The 25,081-nt window shown below is 41.4% G+C and overlaps 1 protein-coding gene across 1 annotated transcript in view; it reads left to right on the top strand.

Moving 5' to 3' along the window:
* The first annotated feature begins 17,601 nt into the window (after positions 1–17,601).
* CPA6 (carboxypeptidase A6) overlaps positions 17,602–25,081 on the top strand; it is a 263,728-nt gene continuing 256,248 nt past the window's right edge. The window contains exon 1 of the mRNA XM_068525813.1: positions 17,602–17,717. Coding sequence (XP_068381914.1) covers positions 17,602–17,717 — 116 coding nt within the window. The remainder of the gene's footprint in view (positions 17,718–25,081) is intronic.

The raw sequence follows: 25,081 nt of genomic DNA, 5'->3' as shown, positions 1-25,081 counted from the left end.
AAGCAAATCAGTAAAATTAGAAATGAAAAAGGAGAAATCACAACTGACACTGCAGGAATACAAAGGATTATAAGAGACTACTACAAACAACTATATGCCAATGAACTGGACAACCATGAAGAAATGGACAAATTCTTGGAAAGGTACAATTTTCCAAGACTGAACCAGGAAGAATTAGAAAATATAAACAGATCTGTCACAAGTAATGAAATTGAAACTGTAATTTAAAATCTTCCAACAAACAAAAGTCCAAGACCAGATGGCTTCACAGGCGAATTCTATCAAACATTTAGAGAAGACCTAACACCAATCCTTCTCAAACTCTTCCAAAAAATTGCAGAGGGAGAAACACTCCCAAATTCATTCTATGAAGCCACCATCACTCTGATATCAAAACCAGAAAAAGATATCACAAAAAAAGAAAATTATAGACCAATATCACTGATGAATATAGATGCAAAAATCCTAAACAGCATACCAGCAAACAGAATCCAAGAACACATTAAAAGGATCATACACCATGATCAAGTGGGATTTATCCCAGGGATGCAAGGATTCTTCAATATATACAAATCAATCAATGTGATACACCATATTAACAAATTAAGGAATAAAAACCATATGATCATCTCAATAGATGCAGAAAAAGGTTTTGACAAAATTCAACACCCATTTATGATAAAAACTCTCCAGAAAGTGGGCATAGAGGGAACCTACCTCAATGTAATAAAGGCCATTTATGACAAAGCCACAGCCAACATCGTTCTCAATGGTGAAAAACTGAAACCATTTCCACTAAGATCAGGAACAAGACAAGGTTGCCCACTCTCACCACTAGTATTCTACATAGTTTTGGAAGTCCTAGCCATGGCAATCAGAGAAGAAAAAGAAACAAAAGGAATACAAATTGGAAAAGAAGAAGTAAAACTGTCACTGTTTGCAGATGACATGATACTATACACAGAAAATCCTAAAGATGCTACCAGAAAACTACTAGAACTAATCAATGAATTTGGTAAGGTTGCAAGATACAAAATTAATGCACAGAAACCTCTGGTGTTCCTACAGACCAACAACAAAAAATCAGAAAGAGAAATTAAGGAAACACTCCCATTTACCATTGCAACAAAAAGAATAAAATAATTAGGAATAAACCTGCCTAAGGAGGTGAAAGACTTGTATTCAGAAAACTTAAAACACTGGTGAAAGAAATCAAAGATGACATAAACAGATGGAGAAGTATACCATGTTCTCTGATTGGAAGAATCAATATTGTGAAAATGACTATACTACCCAAAGCAATCTACAGATTCAGTGCAATCCCTATCAAACTACCAATGGCATTCTTCACAGAATTAGAACAAAAAATTTTACAATTTGTATGGAAACACAAAAGACCCCAAATAGCCAAAGCAATCTAGAAAAACGGAGTTGGAGGAATCAGGCTCCCTGACTTCAACCTATACCACAAAGCTACAGTAATCAAGACAGTATGGTACTGACACAAAAACAGAAATATAGATCAATGGTACAGGATAGAATGCCCAGAGATAAACCCACCCACATATGGTCACCTAATTTACGACAAAGGAGGTAAGAACATACAATGGAGAAAAGACAGCCTCTTCAATAAGTGGTGCTGGGAAAACTGGACAGCTACATGTAAAAGAATGAAATTAGAACACTCCCTAACAGCATACACAGAAATAAACTCCAAATGGATAAAAGACCTAAATGTAAGACTGGACACTATAAAACTCTTAGAGAAAAACACAGGAAAAACACTCTTTGACATAAACCACAGCAAGATCTTTTTTGACCCACCTCCTAGAGTAATGGAAATAAAAACAAAAATAAACAAATGGGACTTAATTAAACTTCAAAGCTTTTGCACAGCAAAGGAAACCATAAATAAGACAAAAAGGCATCCCTCAGAATGGGAGAAAATATTTGCGAATGAAACAACAAAGGATTAATCTCCAAAATATACAAACAGCTCAAGGAGCTCAATATCAAAAAAGCAAACAATCCAATTAAAAAATGGGCAGAAGGGCTTCCCTGGTGGTGCAGTGGTTGAGAATCTGCCTGCCAATGCAGGAGACACGGGTTCGAGCCCTAGTCTGGGAAGATCCCACATGCCGCGGAGCAACTAGGCCCGTGAGCCACAACTACTGAGCCTGCGTGTCTGGAGCCTGTGCTCTGCAACAAGAGAGGCCATGATAGTGAGAGGCCCGCGCACTGCGATGAAGAGTGGCCCCCGCTCGCTGCAACTGGAGAAAGCCCTTGCACAGAAACGAAGACCCAACACAGCCAAAAATAAATAAATAAATAAATAAAATAAAATTAAAAAAAATTGGTCTTTATCTTATAAAAAAAAAAAATGGGCAGAACACCTAAACAGACATTTCACCAAGGAAGTCAAACAGATGGCCAAGAGGCACATGAAAAGATGCTCAACATCACTAATTATTAGAGAAATGCAAATCAAAACTATAATGAGGTATCACCTCACACTGGTCAGAATGGCCATTATCAAAAAATCTAGAAACAATAAATGCTGGAAAGGGTGTGGTGAATAGGCAACCCTCCTGCACTGTTAGTGGGAATGTAAATTGATACAATCACTATGGAAAACAGTATACTGGGCATATACCCTGAGAAAACTATAATTCAGAAAGAGACATGTACCACAATGTTCACTGCAGCACTATTTACAGTAGCCAAGACGTGGAACCAGCCTAGATGTCCATCGACAGATAAGTGGATGAAGAAGATGTGGAACATATATACAATGGAGTGTTACTCAGCCATAAAAAGAAACAAAATTGAGTTATTTGTAGTGAGGTGGATGGACCTAGAGTCTGTCATACAGAGTGAAGTAAGTCAGAAAGCAGAAAACAAATACCGTATGCTAATGCATATATATGGAATATAAAAAAAATATGGTACTGATGAACCTAGTTGCAGGGCAGGAATAAAGATGTAGGCATAGAGAATGGACTTGAGGACATGGGGTGGGAGGGGAAAGCTGGGGCGAAGTGAGAGTAGCATCGACATATATACACTACCGAACGTAAAATAGCTAGTGGGAAGCCGCAGCATAGCACAGGGAGATCAGCTCGGAGCTTTGCAATGACCTAGAGGGGTGGGATAGGGAGGATGGGAGGGAGGCTCAAGAGGGAGGGGATACAGGGACATATGTATGCAAATGGCTGATTCACTTTGGTGTACAACAGAAACTAACACAGTATTGTGAAGCAATTATACTCCAATAAAGATCTATTAAAAAAAAAAAAGTGACACCATTTTACCTTCCCCAAGCAGGACAAGACAGTCAGAAATGGAGATCCCAGTGGTAACATTTTCACAATTATAATGTAAATCAGCACTTTTTAAGCATTAGTTTTCTAGATGTTTCCTTTCCACAGAGTGAAGGACACCCACGTAATTAATCTTTTTCTAGCTGAATATCTCTTTACGAAGCAAAAAAGAGGGAAGTTACAGGTTATTGAGAAATTGCTTTCAGTCTACTGCCATATATTGACTGTCTGAACGTTAATTTCGGAGTGAACTAATTAACAAGAAATTTTCTTTCTGTCCTTATTTTCATAGTTCCTTGTTTAGTACAAACCAGGCCGTCCAGTTAATGAAATTAGTTCAGTAGACAGCGCTGATGCCCTGAGAGACCACTGCAGGGGGAGGGCGGGTATTTCACACACAGGGTAAAGGAACACACGGCAGCTATTTCTGAAGCTGAAAAAAAGGAACATCAACACATTTCAGTGAGTTTTTCCCCTGAAAATTGTGCCAGGTACACATTTTACATTTTCACATGTCAGGAAGCTGAATATCTTAAAATATGGGAATGAATTCAACTCCAGTGCTATATACTAAAATCCTAAATCACTCTTATCATACAAAGGATCCAAAAGGTAAGTGAAATGAAGCTTTATAATTTTTTAATAAAAGAAAAATAAAGCCAAGGGAGGAAAATGAAATCTAATGAGTAAAAATATAATTTATAGGGAAAAACATAAAATTTTTCTCGGTGAAATTAAATCTGGTAGTCATATTGGAAAATAGAACTCCCAGTTCTGTATTGAAACTGATGCCTTAAAAAAACTGGGAGTACAAAATTATCTTGCAATGTTCCCAATTTCTACCTTGTCTATTAAGAAGAGTGATCTTCAAACTGTGCAGATAGGACAAACATTAAGTGGGAACTGAACCCCAAGATACAGAGAAGCGTAAAAGAATATGTGGTCACAGTAAATGTTATCATGCTTTCAGACCAAGATATATTATATTTCAGGATATAAAAGGAATGTGCAGGTGCAGTCAAGGACCCAAATAGATTACTAGTGAGAAATCGTAGAGAAATAGAGAGGAATCTTAAGACTTGAGGGGAAAAAAATGTCTTTCTCTTCCAAAAGGTAAGCCCAAGAAACTACCAAAAAATAAATTTCGTATATCAGTATATATATGGCAAAATCCTAAAATGGTTTATGGCTTGCCAATACTTAGGAAACTGATAGAAGGTCAACATGATCCATAGAATCCAAGTGGGTTCACTAAGGGAAAAAACTGCCCAACTAACCAGCAGTTAAGGAGTGGTCACAGACACTATATACCAGGATTTTAGTTATGCAGTTTAAAAGCTCCTCAAAAAAAAAACAAACCCTCATGGACCAAGGGCATATTTGCATACTCAGTGTAGGTGAATTCATAAATGGTTGAATGATATTAAATATGGATAAGAATCCACTTAGAGGTTTAAGGAGTTTCATATCTGGTCTAGTTCTTTTCTGTAATGTTGTCCATGACCTGAATGAACACTGGCACATAAATCTCAATTGCATGATTATCTCATTAAATTACAATAAGTACTTTAAAAGATTTTTGCCTTTTTCCCCAGATTGGTGGAAAATTGGGTCCAAAATAAATAAGATGAAATTAATGAAATGTAAATAGGAAATTTTACATATCACTTCAAATGACAAACATACAAGGCTTTTCTCACTTTATCTTCAGAATGACCCTGTGAGGTGGGTATTACATTTGCCATGATGATACTGAGGTTTGCCAGATTAGTAACTTTCCCAAGTCCTGTTACAACCTCTTGCTTCCATTATCACATCTTCATTTCATCAGTGTAACTCTCCTGCCTCCCTCATGTAAGGAAACTTGTGGTTACATTGGGCGTACCCAGATAATCCAAGATGATCTCCTCATCTCAAGATCTTTAACTTAATTCCATCTGCAAAGTTTCTTTTGCTACACTGAGTAACATTCACAGGCTTCAGGAATTCAAACATGGACCTCTTTGGGGGCCATTATTCAGCCTAACCATACTGCTGCATGCTGAGCAGGGTGGGGAGTTGTTGGTGATGAGGTCAGAGAGGTGACTGGGAACTAAATCACATGGGCCTTGAAGGCCATCCTAAGAATCTTGGGTTTTACCGTAAGTTAAGTGGAAAGCCACGCAGAGGAGTGGCAGGGTTGAACTGTGTCTTTAAGGACCACCCCAGGGGCTGTACTGAGAAGAGACTGCAGGGAGGCATGATAGGTGCAGGGGGAAGAGTGAGGGGGTGCTTGCAGTGATGTAGGTGAGAGATGATGGCAGCTCACAGCAGGGTGGTATCAGCGGAAGTGGTCAGAGGTGGTTGGATTCTGGAGATACTGAAGAGTAGAGCCAACAGGATTATCTGGCAGATTCAATGTGCTCAGAGAAAGAGGGGTCGAGGGTGCTTTCTTTTTCATCTGAGCAGCTCAAAGAATGGAGTAGTCATCAACTCAAATGGAAACTTCTGTAGCAAGAGTAATTGGAGGGGTAATTAGAAAAGAACCATACATTCTGTTTTGGCTGTGTCAACCATCATGACTATTAGACATCCAAGCAGAGATATTGAATAGAGTTGGACTTAGGAATCTGGAATTTAAAAGAAAATTTGGAGCTAGAAATATAAATCTGGGAATATGAGAACTGTCAGCGTATAGATGGTATTTTCAGTCATAAGACTGGGTGAGATCATCAAGGGGGTAAGTGTAAGGTAAGTAAGAGATGAAGAAGGTCTGAATTCTGGAGCATATCCATATTTTCAAGACAGGAAGGAGAAGGGAAGCTATAAACAGAGGCTAAGAGAAAATCAGGGTGCAAGTGTAGTTCCTGGAAGACAAGTGAGAAGAGTGAATAGACTAAGGATGATAAGTTATCATCTATGACACACGAGGTAAGTACAGAGAACCAGACTGACGAACCCACGTGATCTGGGGTAGTCTGATAACTCTGAGTGGGAAGAGCCAAGACAGAGAGTTGATGTAGATAAATCACTTAGAACAATGGTTTCCAAGCTTTGCTTCATTTTGGAATCACCTGAGAATCTTTCAAAAGTGGTGACACTTGGCTCCCTCCCCCAGACACCCTGGTTAGGAATTTTTAAAGTTCCCCAGCTGAATCTAATGTGCAGCAAAGTTTGGGACACACTAGTTTAGAAAAATGCCCAGTGTATCAAAAGCTTTCTCAGTATAAATTAAGTTGAGGAAGCTTGTGGGAAGAGAGAGGGTTTAAGGGGAGGGAGGGGGTGGAAATCAGTGTGCAACTAGCAAATTATGTGGACAGCATAATTGTAAACTAGGTGCTTGTTATTAAAGGGTTGCGCTGGCAGACGTAATTACATTTGAAAAAAATTTACATTACAAATTACATTTGGCGCACCAAAATTTTTGGTCCTTATACCAAAATTAAGTAGGTACTTGTTTCTGCTCAGCATCTGTTGCACAAAAGCAAAAAAAAGTCTCTAAGAGTGAGACTTATGCCTCCAAATGGTGGGCCAGACCCCAAAAGGCACCAACTGAAAGAAGCCAGTAAAAAGTCACCCTCAATCCCAGCGACAATTTGTAGGGATGCTTCCCAAGCAGTACGAAAAGTGATTTCTGCCACCACGTCAGACTGCCTGCAGAATAAGGTCACAGATAGGTTTTCTTTCTCTTGTAGCTGATGTAACCCTATCCAGACTGGTTTTTTTTCTCCCTCCTAGAAAACTTGCAGCTGTGAGTTTAATGCCAAGTTGCCTGTTTCAAATAAAGTTCAATAAAGAAGGCCTAACTCAGATAAGAGGCTCTAGGAGATTCTTTATACACCAGCTGTTAACTTTTGTGTTGAAATTCTGGTTGGATATTTGATGCTTTCCTTTAATTCAGAAAAGCACTTAAAGCACTTAGGGAAGCACCAGATTGATTTTCAACTTGGGAACCCCCAGTCCGCAGAGCAACTCAGAAACAGTTTCACTAGCATTGTGTGAGTGTTTTCTGCTCTATCAAGCAGGTAAAATGGAGTTAGAAATGCATTCTGGACAAAGAGTTTGCTTATGATGCAATAAGGAGTTTATACTGAAGGAAATGTGGACAAAATCAGGAGGGAAATTGGATGGGAGTGACCTGACTTGATAGGATTCAGAGATTAGTAGAGGGGGCGCTGACAGCTAGGAATTGGGGTGGCAATTGGAAAGGAAAGACCTGGAAAAAAAAAAAAGAGAGAACCCTGATCAGAAAGAAGGGGTAGATAAAATAATAAACTAATCATCAGGAACAGGAGAGAGAAGAAACAAAAGAAAGAGAAAAAGAAGACAGTCCCCGAACAAGGGAGAAAAGGAATAAGCCAGTTAATATGGAAAACTTTGGGCAGGGAAAGGAACGGGACCAGCATAGAACTGGACGATGAGGTGGTTAGGGCAGAAGCTGGGAGAAGACTGCCCAGGTTCTGATGTGAAGGAGGAAATAAGATCAAACTCGCTGTTTTCTGCCATTATTGGCAACTTTTCAAACTGTCATACCTACAGCAAAAAAGCATCAGAATAATACAAAAACTATCTGTCGATAACAGAGATTCAAATAGTTGTGGTTAATTTATTACTGATACGTTTCCAATGTGAAAGGTGTGATGAATGTCCAAAACAAGGATGATGCAACTGACAAGCAAATTTGGTTGTACACGTGGCGTGAAGAACAAGATAATAAAGCCATTTCAAAACACTTCGGTAAAATGTCTCTTAAGGACCATGATTAAGCCTATTTTCAAAGAAGTTAGTGAAATGTTACATCTGATTTATAAAATTAGAATGTACTTTTTACAGAGGAAATAATTGCAATATATAAAATAATAATCCTGAGAAATAATACACATAACATACTAATAATATGCAAAGCATATGCTAAGAATATCCCAAGGTTATTAAGTAAAGCGATTTAGTAAGTCTGGAGTAGAGTCTAGACAACTGTATTTTTATAAAACCTCATGCATGCATCTGATGTATATACATCCCCAGAGCCACTGGCCCAGAAGATGTCAGATTCAAATGAAGAATAAACTTGTGGCCAATAAGCATTTTAAATAATAACTGAAATTTATGACTAACAACACTTTACTGTTGATGCCTAATGTCATCAATCAAAACCGCACCAAGACTTTGATAAATAGAAACATGTCATGGACCACAAGGGCATTGACACATTCCCAGGAACCTCCCAAATAGGATGCAGTTTCTGAAATATTTATATTAATAATATTTTACTGATAAAAATTTTACTTAGGGTAGGATACACATCTCTTTTGATTTGACATCTCTTCTCATGCAACCCATCAATAGGAATATAGATTTTTCTTAAACCTAATTATTTCTAGTGCTTTACACGGTGAAAGAACACATCTTTGTGATTTTGCAGGGGCCCTCTGGGAATCATAAATACAGTTTTAGATACAAAAGATATCCTGAGAGTTTTACTTTTTGTTGTTCTTGTTCTATACTGTCTGATTTTGGGAAGACAAAATAAAAAATATTATCAGAGGAGATATGGACACTTGATTAAGTGGGTGCCTGAGAAACAATACTTGTTACCTATTTAATTGAAGTGACAAAAAATTAAAAATAAACATTGAAGGTAACATAATTGTAAAAATGTTAGCTCTTTCAGAAGTGAGGATTCTTCTCTTTTTTGTTGTTTTCTTAAATAAGCCAGGATGTGACAAAGTCAGCCTAAAGCACAGCAAGTTACTCTGATAAGACAATCTTTGCTATGTAGGTAGATGACACTGAAAGATTAACCCTTCATATTGTCCTTCATATTGTAAGTGAAAGCCATAAATGGTAAATCAAGGAAGCAATTTCATCAACATTGAGCAAATTTGCTAAGCCATTAACACATTCCATAGCTTTTCAGACTCAGGTATTATAAACCAAGGCAAATAAAATTTACATTCCAAGCTTTGCCTTTCCTTGCGCTCTTTAGTTTTCTGGAACATACTGGCTGGCACTTGAGGACAAATCCTGTGAGACTACGAGACTAATTTCAGAAGATGTTATTAGCATAGGATGCTTTCATCATTACTACCTTCAAGTAGTCAATAAAGAAGCATTTTTAAAGGTTCTCAGTTTCAATTTCCAGTACAGTCAGTACCAGTAGCTACAACCCCCATAAACTCTTCGGAGTCCTCAGTAAGTTTTAAGAGTGTAAATGGGTTTGAAGAACAAAAAAAGAAAAAAGGAAAAATGACAGAGGAGTACTATTTTAGGGGAAAACTATTCTTTTCTTTGAAAAATAGAAGCACATTTGTTGTCGTATTTTCTCTGACACTGTTGCTCCTAGAGTAGTCTCAAACACCAATATTAATTGTAACTTTAAACCGAACCAAAGTGACCAACTTCTATTTCATAGCGAAAACTTCAAAGTAGATAATGGAGAATTGCCTGTCACCAATCAGCGTTATAGCCAACAAGGAGAACTCATAAATACATCTAACACAACTGTCTAAAGACACACACTTGCTACAACTTTATATCCCTTCTGAAAGTGGCAGAAATTAAAGATATAGCTTATCTGTAGCATGTTAAAAGCAAAAGCATATAAACATAAAATTATGCTCAGTGATCAATGTTTCAGGAGTTTATCTTACTTTGAAATAATTTTAGGTGTCCAGTGATTATCCATCAATTAGCTCTATTTAATCAGTCTAAGGATTCAAATTCCCTAGAGTTCTTTTTTTTAAATTGAGATATAATTCACATACCATAAAATTAGCCTTTTTTTTCTATAAATCATCTTCACAGTTGTTCTCTCTTTTTTTAAAATTTATTTAATTAATTTATTTTTGGCTTCGTTGGGTCTTCATTGCTGCGTGCCGGCTTTCTCTAGTTGCGGCGAGCGGGAGCCACTCTTCGTTGCGGTGCGCGGGCTTCTCATTGCGGTGGCTTCTCTTGTAGCGGAGCACGGGCTCTAGGTGTGTAGGCTTCAGCGGTTGTGGCTCGCGGGCTCTAGAGCGCAGGCTCAGTAGTTGTGGCGCACGGGCTTAGTTGCTCTGCGGCATGTGGGATCTTCCCGGACCAGGGCTCGAACCCGTGTCCCCTGCATGGGCAGGCGGATTCTTAACCACTGCGCCACCAGAGAAGCCCCCAAATTAGCCATTTTATTGTGTACAATTCAGTGGTTTTTTAGTATATTCACGAGATTGTACAACCATCACCATTACCCAGAATATTTTCATCACCCCAAAAACAAAACCCATACCCATTAGCAGTCATTCTCTATAATTCCCTTTCCCCTCTATCTCAGCAACTGCTAATATACGTTATGTCTCTATGTTTTACCTATTCTGGAGGTTTCACATAAATAGAATATACAACATGTGGCTTTTAGTGTCTGGCTCCTTTCTCTTAGCATATTGTTTTCAAGGTTCAGCCATCCTAGAGCAAGTATCGGTATTTTATGCCTTTTAGGGCCAAGTAGTATTTCATTGTATGGATATACCACATTTAGTTTATCTGTTCATCAGCTGGTGGACATATGGCTTATCTCCACGTTTTGGTTGTTATGAATAATGCTGCTATGACCATCTGTATACAAGTTTCGGTGTGAAAATATGTTTTGAATTTTCCTGAGTGGAACCTAGGGGTGGAATTTCTAGATCACAAGGTAACTGTATATTTAATTTTTGAAGAACTACAGAACTGTTTTCCACAGCAGCTGCATTATTTTACATTCAGACCAGCAGTAGCTGAGGGTTCCAAATTCTCTACATTCTCACCAACACTCATTATTGTGTATTTGATTCTAGCCATCTTGGTGCACATGAACTGGTATCTCATGGCGGTTTTGATCTGCAGTTCCTTAATGACTAATGACGTTGAGCATCTTTTTCATATGCTTATTGGCCATTTGTATATGTTCTTTGGAGAAATGTCAAGTCAGATCCTTTGCCAATTTTTCAATTGGTTGTCATTTTATTATTAAATTCCCTAAAGATCTTGGAAATTATCTTCAAGCTGACATACTACAAAACATGATTCCTATTAAAATAAAACATCTGTCAAAATAATGATTCAATTTAGTTGTAGAAAAAGTGACATTTTTCATAACCGATCAGTATACCTGCATAAGTTTAGAGAAAGCATGTCCAAATAGAACAAAAATGTGCTTTTACATTATACTTGACATTGATAAATCAGAGAAAATATTGGTTTTTTTTATTATACCAAAATTATTCAGCTAGTCTTATTTGCCAAAGGTTTACCTTAATTACATCAACTTGGATTCTTAAAATGTTTCTGAGTTAGTTTCTGCAAGAGTACATTTTATTTTAATTGTAGCATATTGAAAGTATTATTAGTTCAAGCTCCCTGTTTTCTTGGAATTTTAGAGACACTGGAAGGACACTTATCTCTACAAGCCAGCTGGAATAGAGCTCCTTTATTCTTCTATTTACTCTTTCCCTGTCCTTCAGCACTAAGACGATATTCTCATCTCTTCACATCTGAGCATCTAATACGTCTGAAGGTGGAACACTGCTGTCTGCCTGACTCCTCTCATTCCTCAAGACAGCTTTTCTTTCTTAAAACAAGTTCTATCACCTATTCTTCGATCTTTGTTACACCTGAAATTTCCACCCCCCCCCCACCCTTAGTCTTTTTGTTTAAAATTGAATCTTTTTCACTGTTACTGTTTCCATTCTTATTTGTTTTTGTCTTTTTTTTTTTTTTTTAATCATCTTTCACTGCCCGAGGCAAACGGACTGGAGAGTGGTTCTGCAATCCTTTGTTTATTATTGCTTTTGACTTTATCCTAATCAAACTTTCTTAATCTCTCTCTCATGCTCCATCCAGCTCAAATGCCTCTTAATTTGCATTAGAACACTAATATCACAAATGGTGTAACACAGACATCCTTTTTCTGTCGTTCAGAATGGTAATTTCTAAAGTATTCTTATCTATGTTTTCTCTACCTCATTTCTTCATAATCGCCTTGGAGACAGGTATCAGGAAGGAAGGGGAAGCAGGAGGGAGCATGGGAGAGAAGGAGGGAGAGAAAGAAGGAAAAGCAGAGACGGAGAAGATGGAGGGAGAAGTCTGCTTTGCTGCTTGGAAGCAGCGAATAGGACTCCTCATTCCCACCTTCCTACATTAAAAAACTTTGGTTTTACTCTATAAATTCTATAAAACACATTTGTAACATAATTACAGGGGCCTAAAACATAATAATAGGCTTGTCCATCAATCACACTTGTTCTTCAAATTGCTCTTTCACCTGAGTGAGCAAGGCTCCTTTGGTGAGGGATGTGGCCCTCACAAGAGGAAGGAAAACCTAGAGGAAGGAAAAGTTGCAGAATATTCAAGGAATATTGAAGAAGATAAAAATTAGAAAGTTTTCAAGGGCCGTAAATGCCACACTGGGAGCCTGAATGTCACTCTCTAGCATGTCTTGACTTAAGGAAGGACAGTAAATTCTGAACGGGACTTCTTTGCATATGCTGTTCCCTGTGCCTGCAGTGGTCTTGTCTCTGGCCCTCACTACCTGCACACTACTCCCCTTTTCTTGGTAGAGCTGGCTCCTTCTCATGTTTGGCTTAAATGTTTACTTCCTCATGACACCCTCCACATGTGATCCATTCCCTCGTCACTTTTTTATCACAGCATCTGTGATTTGTTTCTATATAATTAATTAAACCACCAAGTGTAATGATGTGTTTATTTATCTGCCCAGCCTCCCCACTGGCACAAAGTGTCACAAAGTTAGGGACCATGAGTTTGTTTACAATGTTTCCTTAAAAATAATGACCATCTCTATCCAGCATTCATATCCCCATCCAGCCAAATCCTTCCCTCTCTTCCAGACCCAAATCAAGTCCATCTCTTCCATGAAACTGCTCACCCCTTTCTGTCCACAATGCATCAAGAAGAGGAGAGGGCAAAACAAAGACCCTCATAAAGCATCTACCTTTTTAAGCAGGCAAAAAAGAGAGACGGAACCCTAGGAAAGAGAGGAACAGAAGAAGTCAATGTCCCTGACCCCAAGAGAAAAGAGAGTTTCAAATAGGAGTTGGTAAACAGCCTTAGAAACTGCACAGATGCAGAACGGGCTGTGAACAAAAGCTTTTCCACTTGGAGATCACCACTGATCTTTAAGAGAAAGTTGCAAGACAAATACTGTATGATCTCACTTATATGTCAAATCTAAAAAAAAAAAAAAGCTCTACGGATACAGAGAACACATTTGTGGTTGCCAGAGGCAGGTCAAAAAGTCCAAACTTCAAGTTATAAAATAAATGTCATGGGGATGTAATGTACAGTACGCTGACTTTAGTTAATAATAGGGTATTGCATATTTGACAGTTGCTAAGAGAGTAGATCTTAAACGTTCTCATCACAAGAAAAAAAAATTTGTAACTACATGTGTTAAATAGACTTATTATGGTGATGGTTTAGTTATATACCATATATTTAATTATCATGTCATACACCTGAAACTAACATAATGTTATGTCAATTATACCTCAATTTTTGAAAGAAAAAGAACATTAAAAAAAAAAAAAGAGGATGCTTCATCGGGGTGATAGGGATGGAAAGCAAATTGTCAGGGTTCAAGAGTGTGCTTTTGAGAAGCCAGGAAAAAAGAAGAAAAAGAAGGAGAAGGGAGGAGAAGGAGAAGAAGGAGGAGGAGGGGGAGAGGGAGGGGGAAGGGGGAGGGGAAAGAGGAGGGGGAGGGAGGAGGAGGAGAGAGAGGAAAGGAAGAAGAGGAGAAGTAGCTTGTGTCTGAGGAAGAGAGAGATGTGGATAGTTGACAAGAGAAAGATTAAAAACATAGGGGCGGGCTTTCCTGGTGGTGCAGTGGTTAAGAATCCACCTGCCAAGGCAGGGTTCGAGCCCTGGTCCGGGAAGATCCCACATGCCGCGGAGCAACTAACCCCGAGCGCCACAACTCCTGAAGCCCGCGTGCCTAGAGCCCGTGCTCCGCAACAAGAGAGGCCACCGCAATGAGAAGCCCGTGCACCGCAACAAAGAGTAGCCCCCGCTCGCCACAACTAGAGAAAGCCCGCGCAGCAACAAAGACCCAACGCAGCCAAAAATAAATAAATAAAAACAAAAAAAAAAACCCAGAGGGGCAAGACGGTGCTGAAGGAGGTTGGGAGGGAACTGTTAGTGATGTGTTGTTAAAGGAAGCTTCAGAACATTCCTTACAGAATTGCCAAGATTGCATAAGGCAGTAACCTAACTTCACATTTGCTCTTTCCTCACATGTGGGAACAATGGCAGGAAGCCATAGAAGAGACGACAGCAATAAGGTCTCTGTCAATAAGACACTGAGGCCTGAGCACAAAACCAACTGCGAGGTGAGGGTTGCTTGTACCGCAAAGCCCAAACCCACCCATCCACCTTCTCATGAGGTCTTTACCAAAATTCACGTACGTGGCTCTCGCTCGCATCCCTAAGAAAGGGATTTGCAAAACCTTCCCCCATGCATCACAGAATTCCAGATCTGGAAGAGACAATAAAAATGATCTAATCATCCACCACAACGGACCCAAGTCAAGGATGATGTTTTCCTTTCCCCACTGTAGTTTCCTTTTTTCTCTGCAGGATAATATTTCTTTTAATAAAGTTCACTCTTCCACCAAAATATGACAAAGGCATAGCCAATAAATAGAATGTCTCATCTTTCCATCTCTGAGTCTCTAACTGGTTTAATAATTCACTCCCTCTCAGTGCCTTAAAAATGGAACTTTTATCTTTGAATCCATCTATAAAACCATTCTCTTCTCCTCCCACTTGCTAAATGGACTCCATTTATCACTCATTTTATGGGTGCTTATCTATTCCAAGGGAAGTCTGATCAGATAACCTGGTCCTTAGAAAAGCAGAGGAAGATTGTTAGGAATGGCTTCTATTGTTTGAGAACCTCTCTTTGATCTGAAATTTTTAGGAAGGTTATAGGATGTCTCCAGGGTGTTTTGCATTTTTGATGGCCCAGGAAATTATTACCTTGGTCTCAGAGTCTGGAGAGCCTTTGCTAAACATGTTTGCTGGATCCAACCCTTCAGGATGATTTGAGAATGAGCTTAATCCCCAGTCCGAGACTGAACATTCCTGGTTTAATGTTGTGATATAATATGACAGATTTATACATTGCTCTGACATAACGAAATGCAACGAGATGAAGTGTTTTATTTACACAGTAACCTCTTATTTCAACAGCTCACGGACTGTTGTATAGGCTTTCTTGGCCTTGTAGAAAAGGCCCCAGGAAACATCCCTGTGAGCCTTGCAGCGCAGCCTCACCAGTTCACAAAGACCAAAGCTCTAAGCCAGGAAGTCAGGAAGGAAGAAAACAACAATATAAACAAACAAGAAAAAAACCCAGGAGGCCTGGGCACATCTACTCCTCAAAGGCACCCATACAGCTCTCGGCTGCCCAGGTGGCCTCTCCTCTATCCGGATACAGAGACCACAGAGTAAATGTTTGTTGAATGAATCCCTTCCCAGGTTCGGCACTCACTCAACAAACACGGTTGATCATTCCTTCGGTGAACACTGTTCCCTCTAGGAGAGAAAAGGCAGTCGTACAAAGATGAAAGGGATATAGCTCTGCATTCAAGGAGAAGGCAGCCTTGTGAGGAAAGCAGACAAACACTTAAAATTGAAGTGCTGTGCCCTACAGGAGCAGACATACTGGGTGTTAGGGAAGGGGATGCGGAGAACAGATTAAATCCTGGGGTAGTTGTAGAAAACTTTAGAGAATCATCTCAGATGAAAAGCATTTCAGCTGTTATGGACCAAACTCACAGGACTCAAACTCAACTCCCCAGGTGGAGAACATGGGGAAAGATTTGGCGCCTTCTACCAGAGGCTCTGGCTATCATGTTAGAAGGTACAGGAGTTCTTGGTCACGACTCTTCAGGAAATTTGAGAAGTAAATGAGTGAGTGTGATAGAGGGACGCTGGCTCACCATCTTCCAGAGCACGACCAGGACTGGGCATGGCGGAGAGCAGGGGACACCCTAGATAACAATGTTCTTATTTACTAGAGCAAAGCATATCCTCCCCCAAGATGGGTTTTCCAGTGTATTGGGGTAGAAGCAAGTGAATGCCAAAAAGCCTTCTTCGTCACCAACTTGGTAAAACAAGAAGGAACTGGCTTGCTCCAAGGTTTCCCTCCACCCTCTAGCTGTTAGAGAAGTAAAAGCAGACCTCATTCTAAAGTAAAGCCTTGCTCCTCAAAGTGTGGCCGAAGGACCAGCCGTACAAGCATCAGCTGGAAGCTTGTTAGAAATGCAGACGCTCAGGCCCGGCCCCAGCCTGCTGCCTCAGAAGCTGCGCTCTAACGAGATCCCCAGGTGATGTGCATGCAGGGCCAAGTTTGACAAGTCCCGCTCTAGACCAGCAGGGGGGCTAAATACTGGAATCACCTGAGGGGCTTTTTCAACAAATGATCCCACCCCCAGGAATTCTGATTTAAATAGCCCAGCTCCCTAAGTGATTCCAAATGTGCAGGGAAGGTGGTTCAGCACCCAGAGACCTCCAGTTCCTCCATGAGAACCTTTGAAATAGCCGCAGGTCTGGATGCCGCCGTCATGGAATCAGCACAGGGGCTCCCTGAAGCCCAGGGAAGCAGCTGCCCGTCCCGGTGCAGGTAGGAGCGGGGACCAGGCCTGGCTGGCCACACCCAGGGGCCACAGCTCATCAAGACTGTTCACTGTGCATTTCAGAATGTGGACTCCGTGTTGAAATTTGCCATGGTAGATCAAAACACGAAGCCTGGAATGTTCTATGCCTGCGTGTTTAGCTCGTCCTCAAACAAGTCTTTTGCAATTAGGGGAGGAGGAAGGTTGTCCAAAAAAGTTAGGGGCCAAAAGTTGAAGAGCCAAAAAAAAAAAAAAAAAAGCCCCAAAAAACAAGAGGACAAAAAGAGGAGTTACCCTAATGAAGCGACACCCAGCAAACCCCTGCGGTGAGTCAGCACAGGGAGGCCCAGCCCCTTCGAGGGGAGCCTGGAGCTCAGCGCGGGGCTGGGCAGGGCTGTGTGTGGGCAGAAGCTGCTGCTTCTCGTCCCAAGACCAAGTCTGAACAGCAACTTCCCTCCCTCAGCTGCTTGAACTGTTTTTTTTTTTTTTTTTTTCTCTGAGGCTGGAAAGAAGTGTCACATTTTGCTCCCTCCTGAGCCCGCTCCCCACCCTCTCCCAGGGACCGTGCGCTGGGTGGAGGGCGCGCTGGGAGCCACCTCCAGCCTCGGGTGACGGTGACTGCGGGAAGAACTTTCAGCCCCTCTCATCCTCGCACTATGAAGTTCCTCGGGAAGCCCAGCAGCCGGAGAGCTGCTTTGCTGCCTCTTTGCTTGCTCTTTTTGAAGATTCTGCACCCAGGGCACAGCCATCTTTACAGCAGCCGCTATGCTGGGTAAGTGGAGAGGCTCTCATGCCCTGATCAGCTTGGACTCCGGTCAGGGGGCTGGTATGTTCCTGAGCGTGCCTCACTTTCTCTGGTCTGTAGTCTCTGCGTGAATCTGTATGCTTTCCCGGTCACCTAACATTAAATGTATATGCAGTCCCCTGGCTCTTTGGAGAGAATGTGGTGGACCCAAGTCTAGTTTCTCATACTGTTCATGACGTGCCAACCTCAGCCGTGGACCGGTGTTGATGGGGATTCTGTCTTTGGAACAGCGGTGGCCAGTATGTGCAGTGTTTGCCTTGGTGGTTGCTCGGCAGGAAGGATGCTGTTGTGACACGTGAATTGTGACCTGAAAACTAAAGCTTCCCCTTTAGGATTGTATGCAGAAGCCGTGGGTGGAAATTCACCAGTGATTAAAAATCGTGTGGGTTTTTTTTTTTTTTTTTTTTTGAGTGCTTGTTAGCCTACAGAGTGGTTATTAGATTTTCTAATCTGAGCGATGCAAATGAGTCAACTCAAAATAAGAAGAATAAACGTAGGCAACTGTAAAATTATGGGTGTTTTTCTGAAGGGAGAAACACAGAAGGGGAAAACCATTTGTATTTCCCCGCTCTGTGGGTTAGCACGCTTTGTGTTTGCTTCGCATAACGAGGCACGGGGCTGCGTGTAAAGCGGCTGGGACTGCGCATGTCATATTATCCCGAAGGGTTGCTTCGAAATATGCAGCGCGTGCTTTGCTTGAATTTGCAAGGGGTCGTTCTTTGAATCTGGAAATTATGGCATTCCTGCATTTTAGGGCTGGAAGAGCCTTAAATAGCTTCTCTAGTTCAATTCCTTTCTACAGAGGAGGAAAACCAGGGTCTTAAATTTTTTTTTTTCTTATTTTAAAAATCTTTAATTGAGGTGTAGTTGATTTACGTTATATTCGTTTCTTTTAAAAAATTTATTTATTTTATTTATTTTATTTTGGCTGTATTGGGTCTTCTTTGCTGCATGCTGGCTTTCTCTAGTTGCGGCGAGCGGGGACTACTCTTCCTTGTAGTGCGCGGCCTTCTCATTGCGGTGGCTTGTTGCGCAGCTCGGGCTCTAGAGCGCAGGCTCAGTAGTTGTGGCACACAGGCTTAGTTGCTCCGCGGCATGTGGGATCTTCCCGGACCAGGGCTCGAACCCGTGTCCCTTGCATTGGCAGCCGGATTCTTAACCACTGCGCCACCAAGGAAGCCCTACAATGTTATATTATTTTCAAGTGTACAACATAGTGATTCAAAATTTTTAGAGATTATACTCCATTTAAAGTTATTATAAAATATTGACTATATTCCCTGTGCTGTACAATATATCCTTGTAGCTTATTATTTTATTTTTTAACAGCTTTATTGGGGTGTAATTGCTTTACAATGGTGTGTTAGTTTCTGCTGTATAACAAAGTGAATCAGCTATACATATACATACATCCCCATATCTCTTGCGTCTCCCTCCCACCCTCCCTACCCCACCCCTTTGGGTGGTCATAAAGCACCGAACTGATCTCACGTGCTCTGCAGCTGCTTCCCACTAGCTATCTATTTTACGTTTGGTAGTGTGTCTATGTCTATGCCGCTCTCTCGCTTCGTCCCAGCTTACCCTTCCTCCTCTTAAATCTTTTAAAATAGACTACAGTTGCTCAATGATGGCCAGTTGAGGAAAACTTTCATATCGATATGAATGACAGCCAGGTCTTGAAGAAAAGTTGTTCGTTCTAGGAATACGTGTAGAGAAGGATTTATAAGTGTGATCCTGGAAAAGAGAATTGTTTCCGTTTCTCTCCTGAAGAATCTGGGCACTGCTTTAGAGTTCCCCTGAACACAGTACTTACAGAGGAAATTGTTCCCTCAGTTTAAGGGGACACAGGATGGGGGTGGAGGTGTTGGTGGGGAAAAGGGCTGTGGATGGTAATACAATCCCCAAATTTTCCACTCCGGTGTTCCCGGGAGAAACAGAGCAGTTAACATCTGAGGGCTGCTTTTACGTCTCCTGGACACACGGTCCAGGCTTTACGTCCATCATTTTTCACCGCCCTCGGAGCCCTGGGTAAGGAAGACGTGTTTAGTGACTGACGGTGCGGGCTAAGGTGTGGAGGCGTTTACTCCGACTCTTAATGGATGTCAGGCCTGTGATAAACCTATCACGGATTTAGATGCGCCCGTGTGACGTAGGACCTCGCTCCTCCCCCCAGCGGCAGCCCCGTCCATAATGATTTCAGTGTGTGGTCCTCCTCAATGGTAAGTGACCAAGCCTGCTTCGGCGGAGCAGGTGTGCACACTTCCCTAAACGCCGCTTAGAAGAAACGAGGCCAAAGGCGGCGGCCTTTTCTTAGAGAATTTGGACTCTTTGTGGACGAAGTTGCACTACCTTTTCTGTTGTTCTGCAAAGAGAGTAATAGTTGCCGTTTTCTCTTTGGCTGCTACCTAATAAGTTAGTCCTAAATGTATAAATGAAAGGTGACTGAAAGTTGGAAGAAAAAGATGGAACATGAGACGCTGAAGGGAGCCTTCCCTGTCCATCACAGGAGAGCTTCTCCAAAACCGGAGAGGTTCAGCGCATACTCGCCATCGAAAATGGGGGATTTTTACCTTCCCTTCATTAGATACATGTCATTCTCTCGTCACCAAAGACAGAAATGCTGCCTAGGTTTGGGATTATTTTGCTCTACTTCCCCAGGAACTACTTGCTGCAAGTCTAGCTAAGAACCTGGTGGAACGACCTGGTAGAATAGTATTGAGCGTTATTTTTGTTGCCCATACAAAGTTATCATTCTAAACCGCCTCGTTTTTGTCCCTTAAGTAATTTGTTTTGGTGGTGGTGGTAGTAATTATGAAGCAGCCCTATCTCTTGCATTTTTGTTAAAAAAATAATTTTGTAAGCCTTGGTTGAATATAGTAATAAGTGATTATCATTTGCAAGACTCTGAGCATGGACAAAAAATAGAACGCTCAGGGCAGACCAACGTGCTTCCTGAGAGCAGCTAATGAGCCTAGGCTTCTTTCTACCCAAACTGGTAACAATTGTGTGGTGCCAGCTGTATGATAGATGCTTGGAAATAGCAGATTTAAGCATCTCATGAAAAACATGTAGAGACTACAAGGAAAATCTGACAAAAACGAATATCTTTTTGGATAACTACATCAAATTACACACGAGGAAGATTTAAAAATACATAGAAAAGGAATGAAGCCAAGTGTGGGAAATAACTTGACATCAAATAACGTTTATTGATACTCTGTAAGCAGGCTTCAAGGGCTGCAAATGCACATCAAACATTTTGATGATAAACAAACATCAGTCAGTGAATGAGACTCTGACTGGGGCAAATATCACTCTGTGTTCTCTCCTTTTCCCTCATCTCCTCGTATTCCTGGAAGCAGACCTAGTTAGTTATTATACTGTGATCCTGAGGGCAAAAAAATAAGGATCTTCTGCTTTACATGAAATTAGGGTAGATTTTTCTAGTGATGGTAAAAGAGAGATCTAAGCCAGCGACACAATAAATTCTGGCAATGCTGTAGAACCAAAGTGGCTGTGATTCTTCAAGAACCACTTATTTGGTACTTTCTTCATGTATAATGTTTGTAAGTCCTGAAGTTCAACTGCCTGGCTTTTGATTTCTGCTTTCCCACACCTAGTAGCTCTGTTACCTTGGGTAAGTTCCTTAACCTCTCTGAGCCTCAGTTTCTTCACCTGAGACATGGAGACAATATTAGAACCTTCCCTGCCAAGTTGTGGGGATTAAATGCAATGGCATGGGTATTGCGTGGTTCTTGGCACTTCGCGATCTTTCCACCCTGATAGCACAGAAAGTGGCCACGGGCGTGTGCCTCATTCCTTCAGTGAGGAGTATTCCAGTGCCTACTTGTGCCCAGAGCATTGGTCAGCAGAGCTGAGGCCCTCTGAGAGCTTGCAGTTTAGTACAGAAAGCAGCCCCACACATAATATTAAGATGTACATAGTGTTTGAGTGCTGTACGGGATGAGCAGCCTACTGTGGGAGCATTGAAAGAGATCTAGGCACCAAGAAGGAGGGTAGAAATCCCTTCCCAGGCCTCCCCTATTCCGGTCACCCAGCCTTCAGGTACCTGGGCTGCGGGTGGAGAGAGCACAGACTACCTGCCACCAGCGCTGCTCCGGGGGACGGAACCCCCTGGTGCTGGGTCTGCCTGCGAGGCCTCCCAGACTGCTCCTTCCTCTGCAGCCCTGCATTTGGTGAAGACCCGTTGCCTTCTCTTTTCTCTCGCCTTCTCTTTTCTTTCTCGGGGAGAAGCTCCAGTGACCGGCCTCTTCCCCATGAGCATAGGTATGTGCAGGCTGGTCACAGCCCACTTGCCAGCTGCTGCATTCTGATTAGCCAGTGTCTGTGCTGTACCCACCCCCATCCCTGTCCCCCATCCTGCCATCCCCCCCCACACACACCCCAGTTATTTGTCAAGTTCACTAGTCATCCATGAGAACGGGATATGGAGATCCAGGAATTAGACTTGAAGGAAATAAGACTTCTCAAGGCAGTTTGGTCCTCGAAGTCCTGTAAGCAAAGAGGCCCCAAATTTGGATGTGATGTATTGAAGAGGACTGAGAAATACACAGACTCGGGGGAACAGATTTGACTTCAGGGACATCATCCTTGTCTTCCACCTTACCTCTCTAGCTAGTCCCCTCTGTCTTTCGACAGAAGCTTTTAAGTCTTTTGCCCTCTGATGGTGGCTTCTTTGGAATGTTCTGACCGTTTGGAAACCTAGGGCTAGGGTACAAGACATCCAGCTGCTCGTGAATCTGAGCGTTATCTTCTCTGCTGGTAGTTAAAGCTCTTTTCAGATCGGATGGCCATGAATCCTCACTTGCCGGGGACTGTCCTTGTCTGCACCTGCTGTTCTGGGGTAATAACTGACTGTGTACCCCTTTCAGTCTGAGAAGGGTCCTGATTTGGATGGCAGATTGTGGTGTCAGCCTTTTTATTCTCCACTGTGTTTGTTTCCTTAATGAGCTTTACTTTAGGTCTTCAACTACCCTCTTATTTCATTCTTTTTTTTTGAATTTTTGAATTATTTTTTATACAGCAGGTTCTTATTAGTTATCCATTTTATACATGTTAGTGCATACATGTCATTCCCAGTCTCCCAATTCATCCCACCACCCCCTCCCCCCCACTTTCCCCCTTGGTGTCCGTACGTTTGTTCTCTACATGTGTGTCTCTGTTTCTGCCCTGCATCTTATTTCATTCTTAAAGAGCAAGTTTATCTCTAGTTCCTTCCATTCCCCTAAAAAGAATCCTACTTGTCCTCTCTTTTGTGATGGCCACCAGCCATGTTTAGGACGTCTTTATCTCAGCCTAGGTTAAGGTAACTTTCTCCTAACTGATCTACCTTCCTATAGACCTTTCTCAGACTGATGCTATAAGACTTCTGTTGTGTTACTCTCTTGCTCAAAGATCTACTTTGGCTACCTATTGCCAAATACATCAAATCCGTTCTCTGCCAGGCTCTCAAGGCCTCTATAATCAGACTCTCTGGTTCCTCCGTCTCTATTTCACTCTCCTCAGCCCTGAAACTCCCCTGTTAATCAGAGAATAGAGAGCTTCAGCCTTGCTCATCTTTAACAAGCAAGGCAGGCAGGCCTTACTCATAGTAAGGGCCTAAAGCAAGGAGGAGGCATCTCAGATCATGAATGATAGATTAAAACGTGCAGGATAGGGAAGGGTGTATGCTGGGCTCTGAGGTTGCTTTTGAACTTTTGCCCCCCGCAAGTTGGTCTGTGGTTAGTGGAATAGTTCTCTAGTGTCTTCTGGAAGTTCCTTTTAGCACTGGGCCCTAATTAGTGGGAGATTATTTTTGGTTTTCCTTAGGCACTAGCGCAAAGTGCAGCCCCCAAGTGTGGATTGTTTATCAGCTGATTACACAAAAAGCTTTCTTCCCCGCCATGTGTTGCGTGTCGGGGCCTCCAGCTTTGCTTGTTAGGATGCACAGTGCTACAGCGCCTACCCCGACCTGGGCTCACAGACAGACGGTCCTCCATAGGGATCAGGATTCCTCCTGCCACTGAGCGGGTGGAAGGAGGAGCGTTTCATGTGCTTCTGGGTCACTGTCCCCTTGGAGCCCAATCTGATGATGGAGCTTTTATTTTATGGCGCCAGGATACTTTCTGGGTAATGCCATTAAACCTAATCACTTCCACCCTGTGAAAAGCAGTGAAGGATGTTAATGGTTCATAACTTCACAGCCTAGATTGTGCAAGCTACAAAAGCATTGTTTTCTGTCTTTATACATGGAACTACTGAACAGAAAATTAAACCTTTTGTTGTTTTAGAGTCTTCATTATGATCAATCTGTAGATAACTAGTATATAGGATTAGAATTTGCTTTGCCAAATAAATGCCTTCCCAACCTGCGTCTGGGCATTAACTTCTTTATGATAAAGCAGAATGCAGAATATGAAGCTTTAGGATCTTGTTCTGGGTAGTATAGTAAATTTCCTTAAAGTTTTCTTATTAAAGGTTGAAGCAAATTTCTAAAGGGTTTTCTTCAACAAAATTACCACCTTTGTGCTTTTTCTCAGCATACTTTGAAAATAGTAAAACATTTTCTTATTTTAATATCTATGTTATTAAGGATACTGTTGGGTTGTTTTGTTTTTCTTTCACTTTTTTGCTAGAACAAAGACCCCAAAATTCAATGGCTTAAATGAGAAATTTATTTCTCTCTCATGTAAAAATCCAAAACTGGTATAGTTGATGGTGCTGGAGAATCAGGCTCCCTCTGTCCTATACCTCTCCTGTGCTCAACACTCAACTCCCAAATTTGTTAGGAAGGAGTCTTCCAGATCTGCAGTCCAGCCAGCAGGAAAGTGGAAAGGGATGGTCACTCCTCTTTCCTTTAAAAGCACAGTCCGGAAGTTCAAACATCACTCCTTACTGGCCAGAATCAGTTAGATACCCTCAGCTGCAAGGGAGGCTGTGAAATAATGGTCAGATCTGGAAGAACATACTGTGAAATAACTAGCAATCTCTCTCTCTCTGTGGTCACTCTGATATTTAATGAATGCCAACCCATTCTTCCTTCCACTTGGTTCTCCTAAAGAAATAATCCACCCAAATGGGCATTCAGAATTTTGCACTTCAAGCTGATATAAAAGTGTGCATTTTTATTCTGTATATGGTCTTTTAAAGTCAGAGTGTCAGAACTGAAGGAGACCAAAAAAAAAAATTCATAGCCCAATCCTTTTATTTAATACATAAGGAAGCGGAACTCCAGAAAGGTAAAAGGATTTGCAGAGCTGATGGTGGAGATGGGACGAAAATCCAGGTCAGCCAAGTTCACAGCTTTTTTTTTTTTTCTTTTTCTCTCTCTC

Source organism: Eschrichtius robustus, chromosome 17, assembly GCF_028021215.1.
Source record: "Eschrichtius robustus isolate mEscRob2 chromosome 17, mEscRob2.pri, whole genome shotgun sequence".
Lineage (NCBI taxonomy): Eukaryota > Metazoa > Chordata > Mammalia > Artiodactyla > Eschrichtiidae > Eschrichtius > Eschrichtius robustus.
Note: the sequence above shows the minus strand (reverse complement) of the source record. Positions and strands in the feature narration are given on the sequence as shown.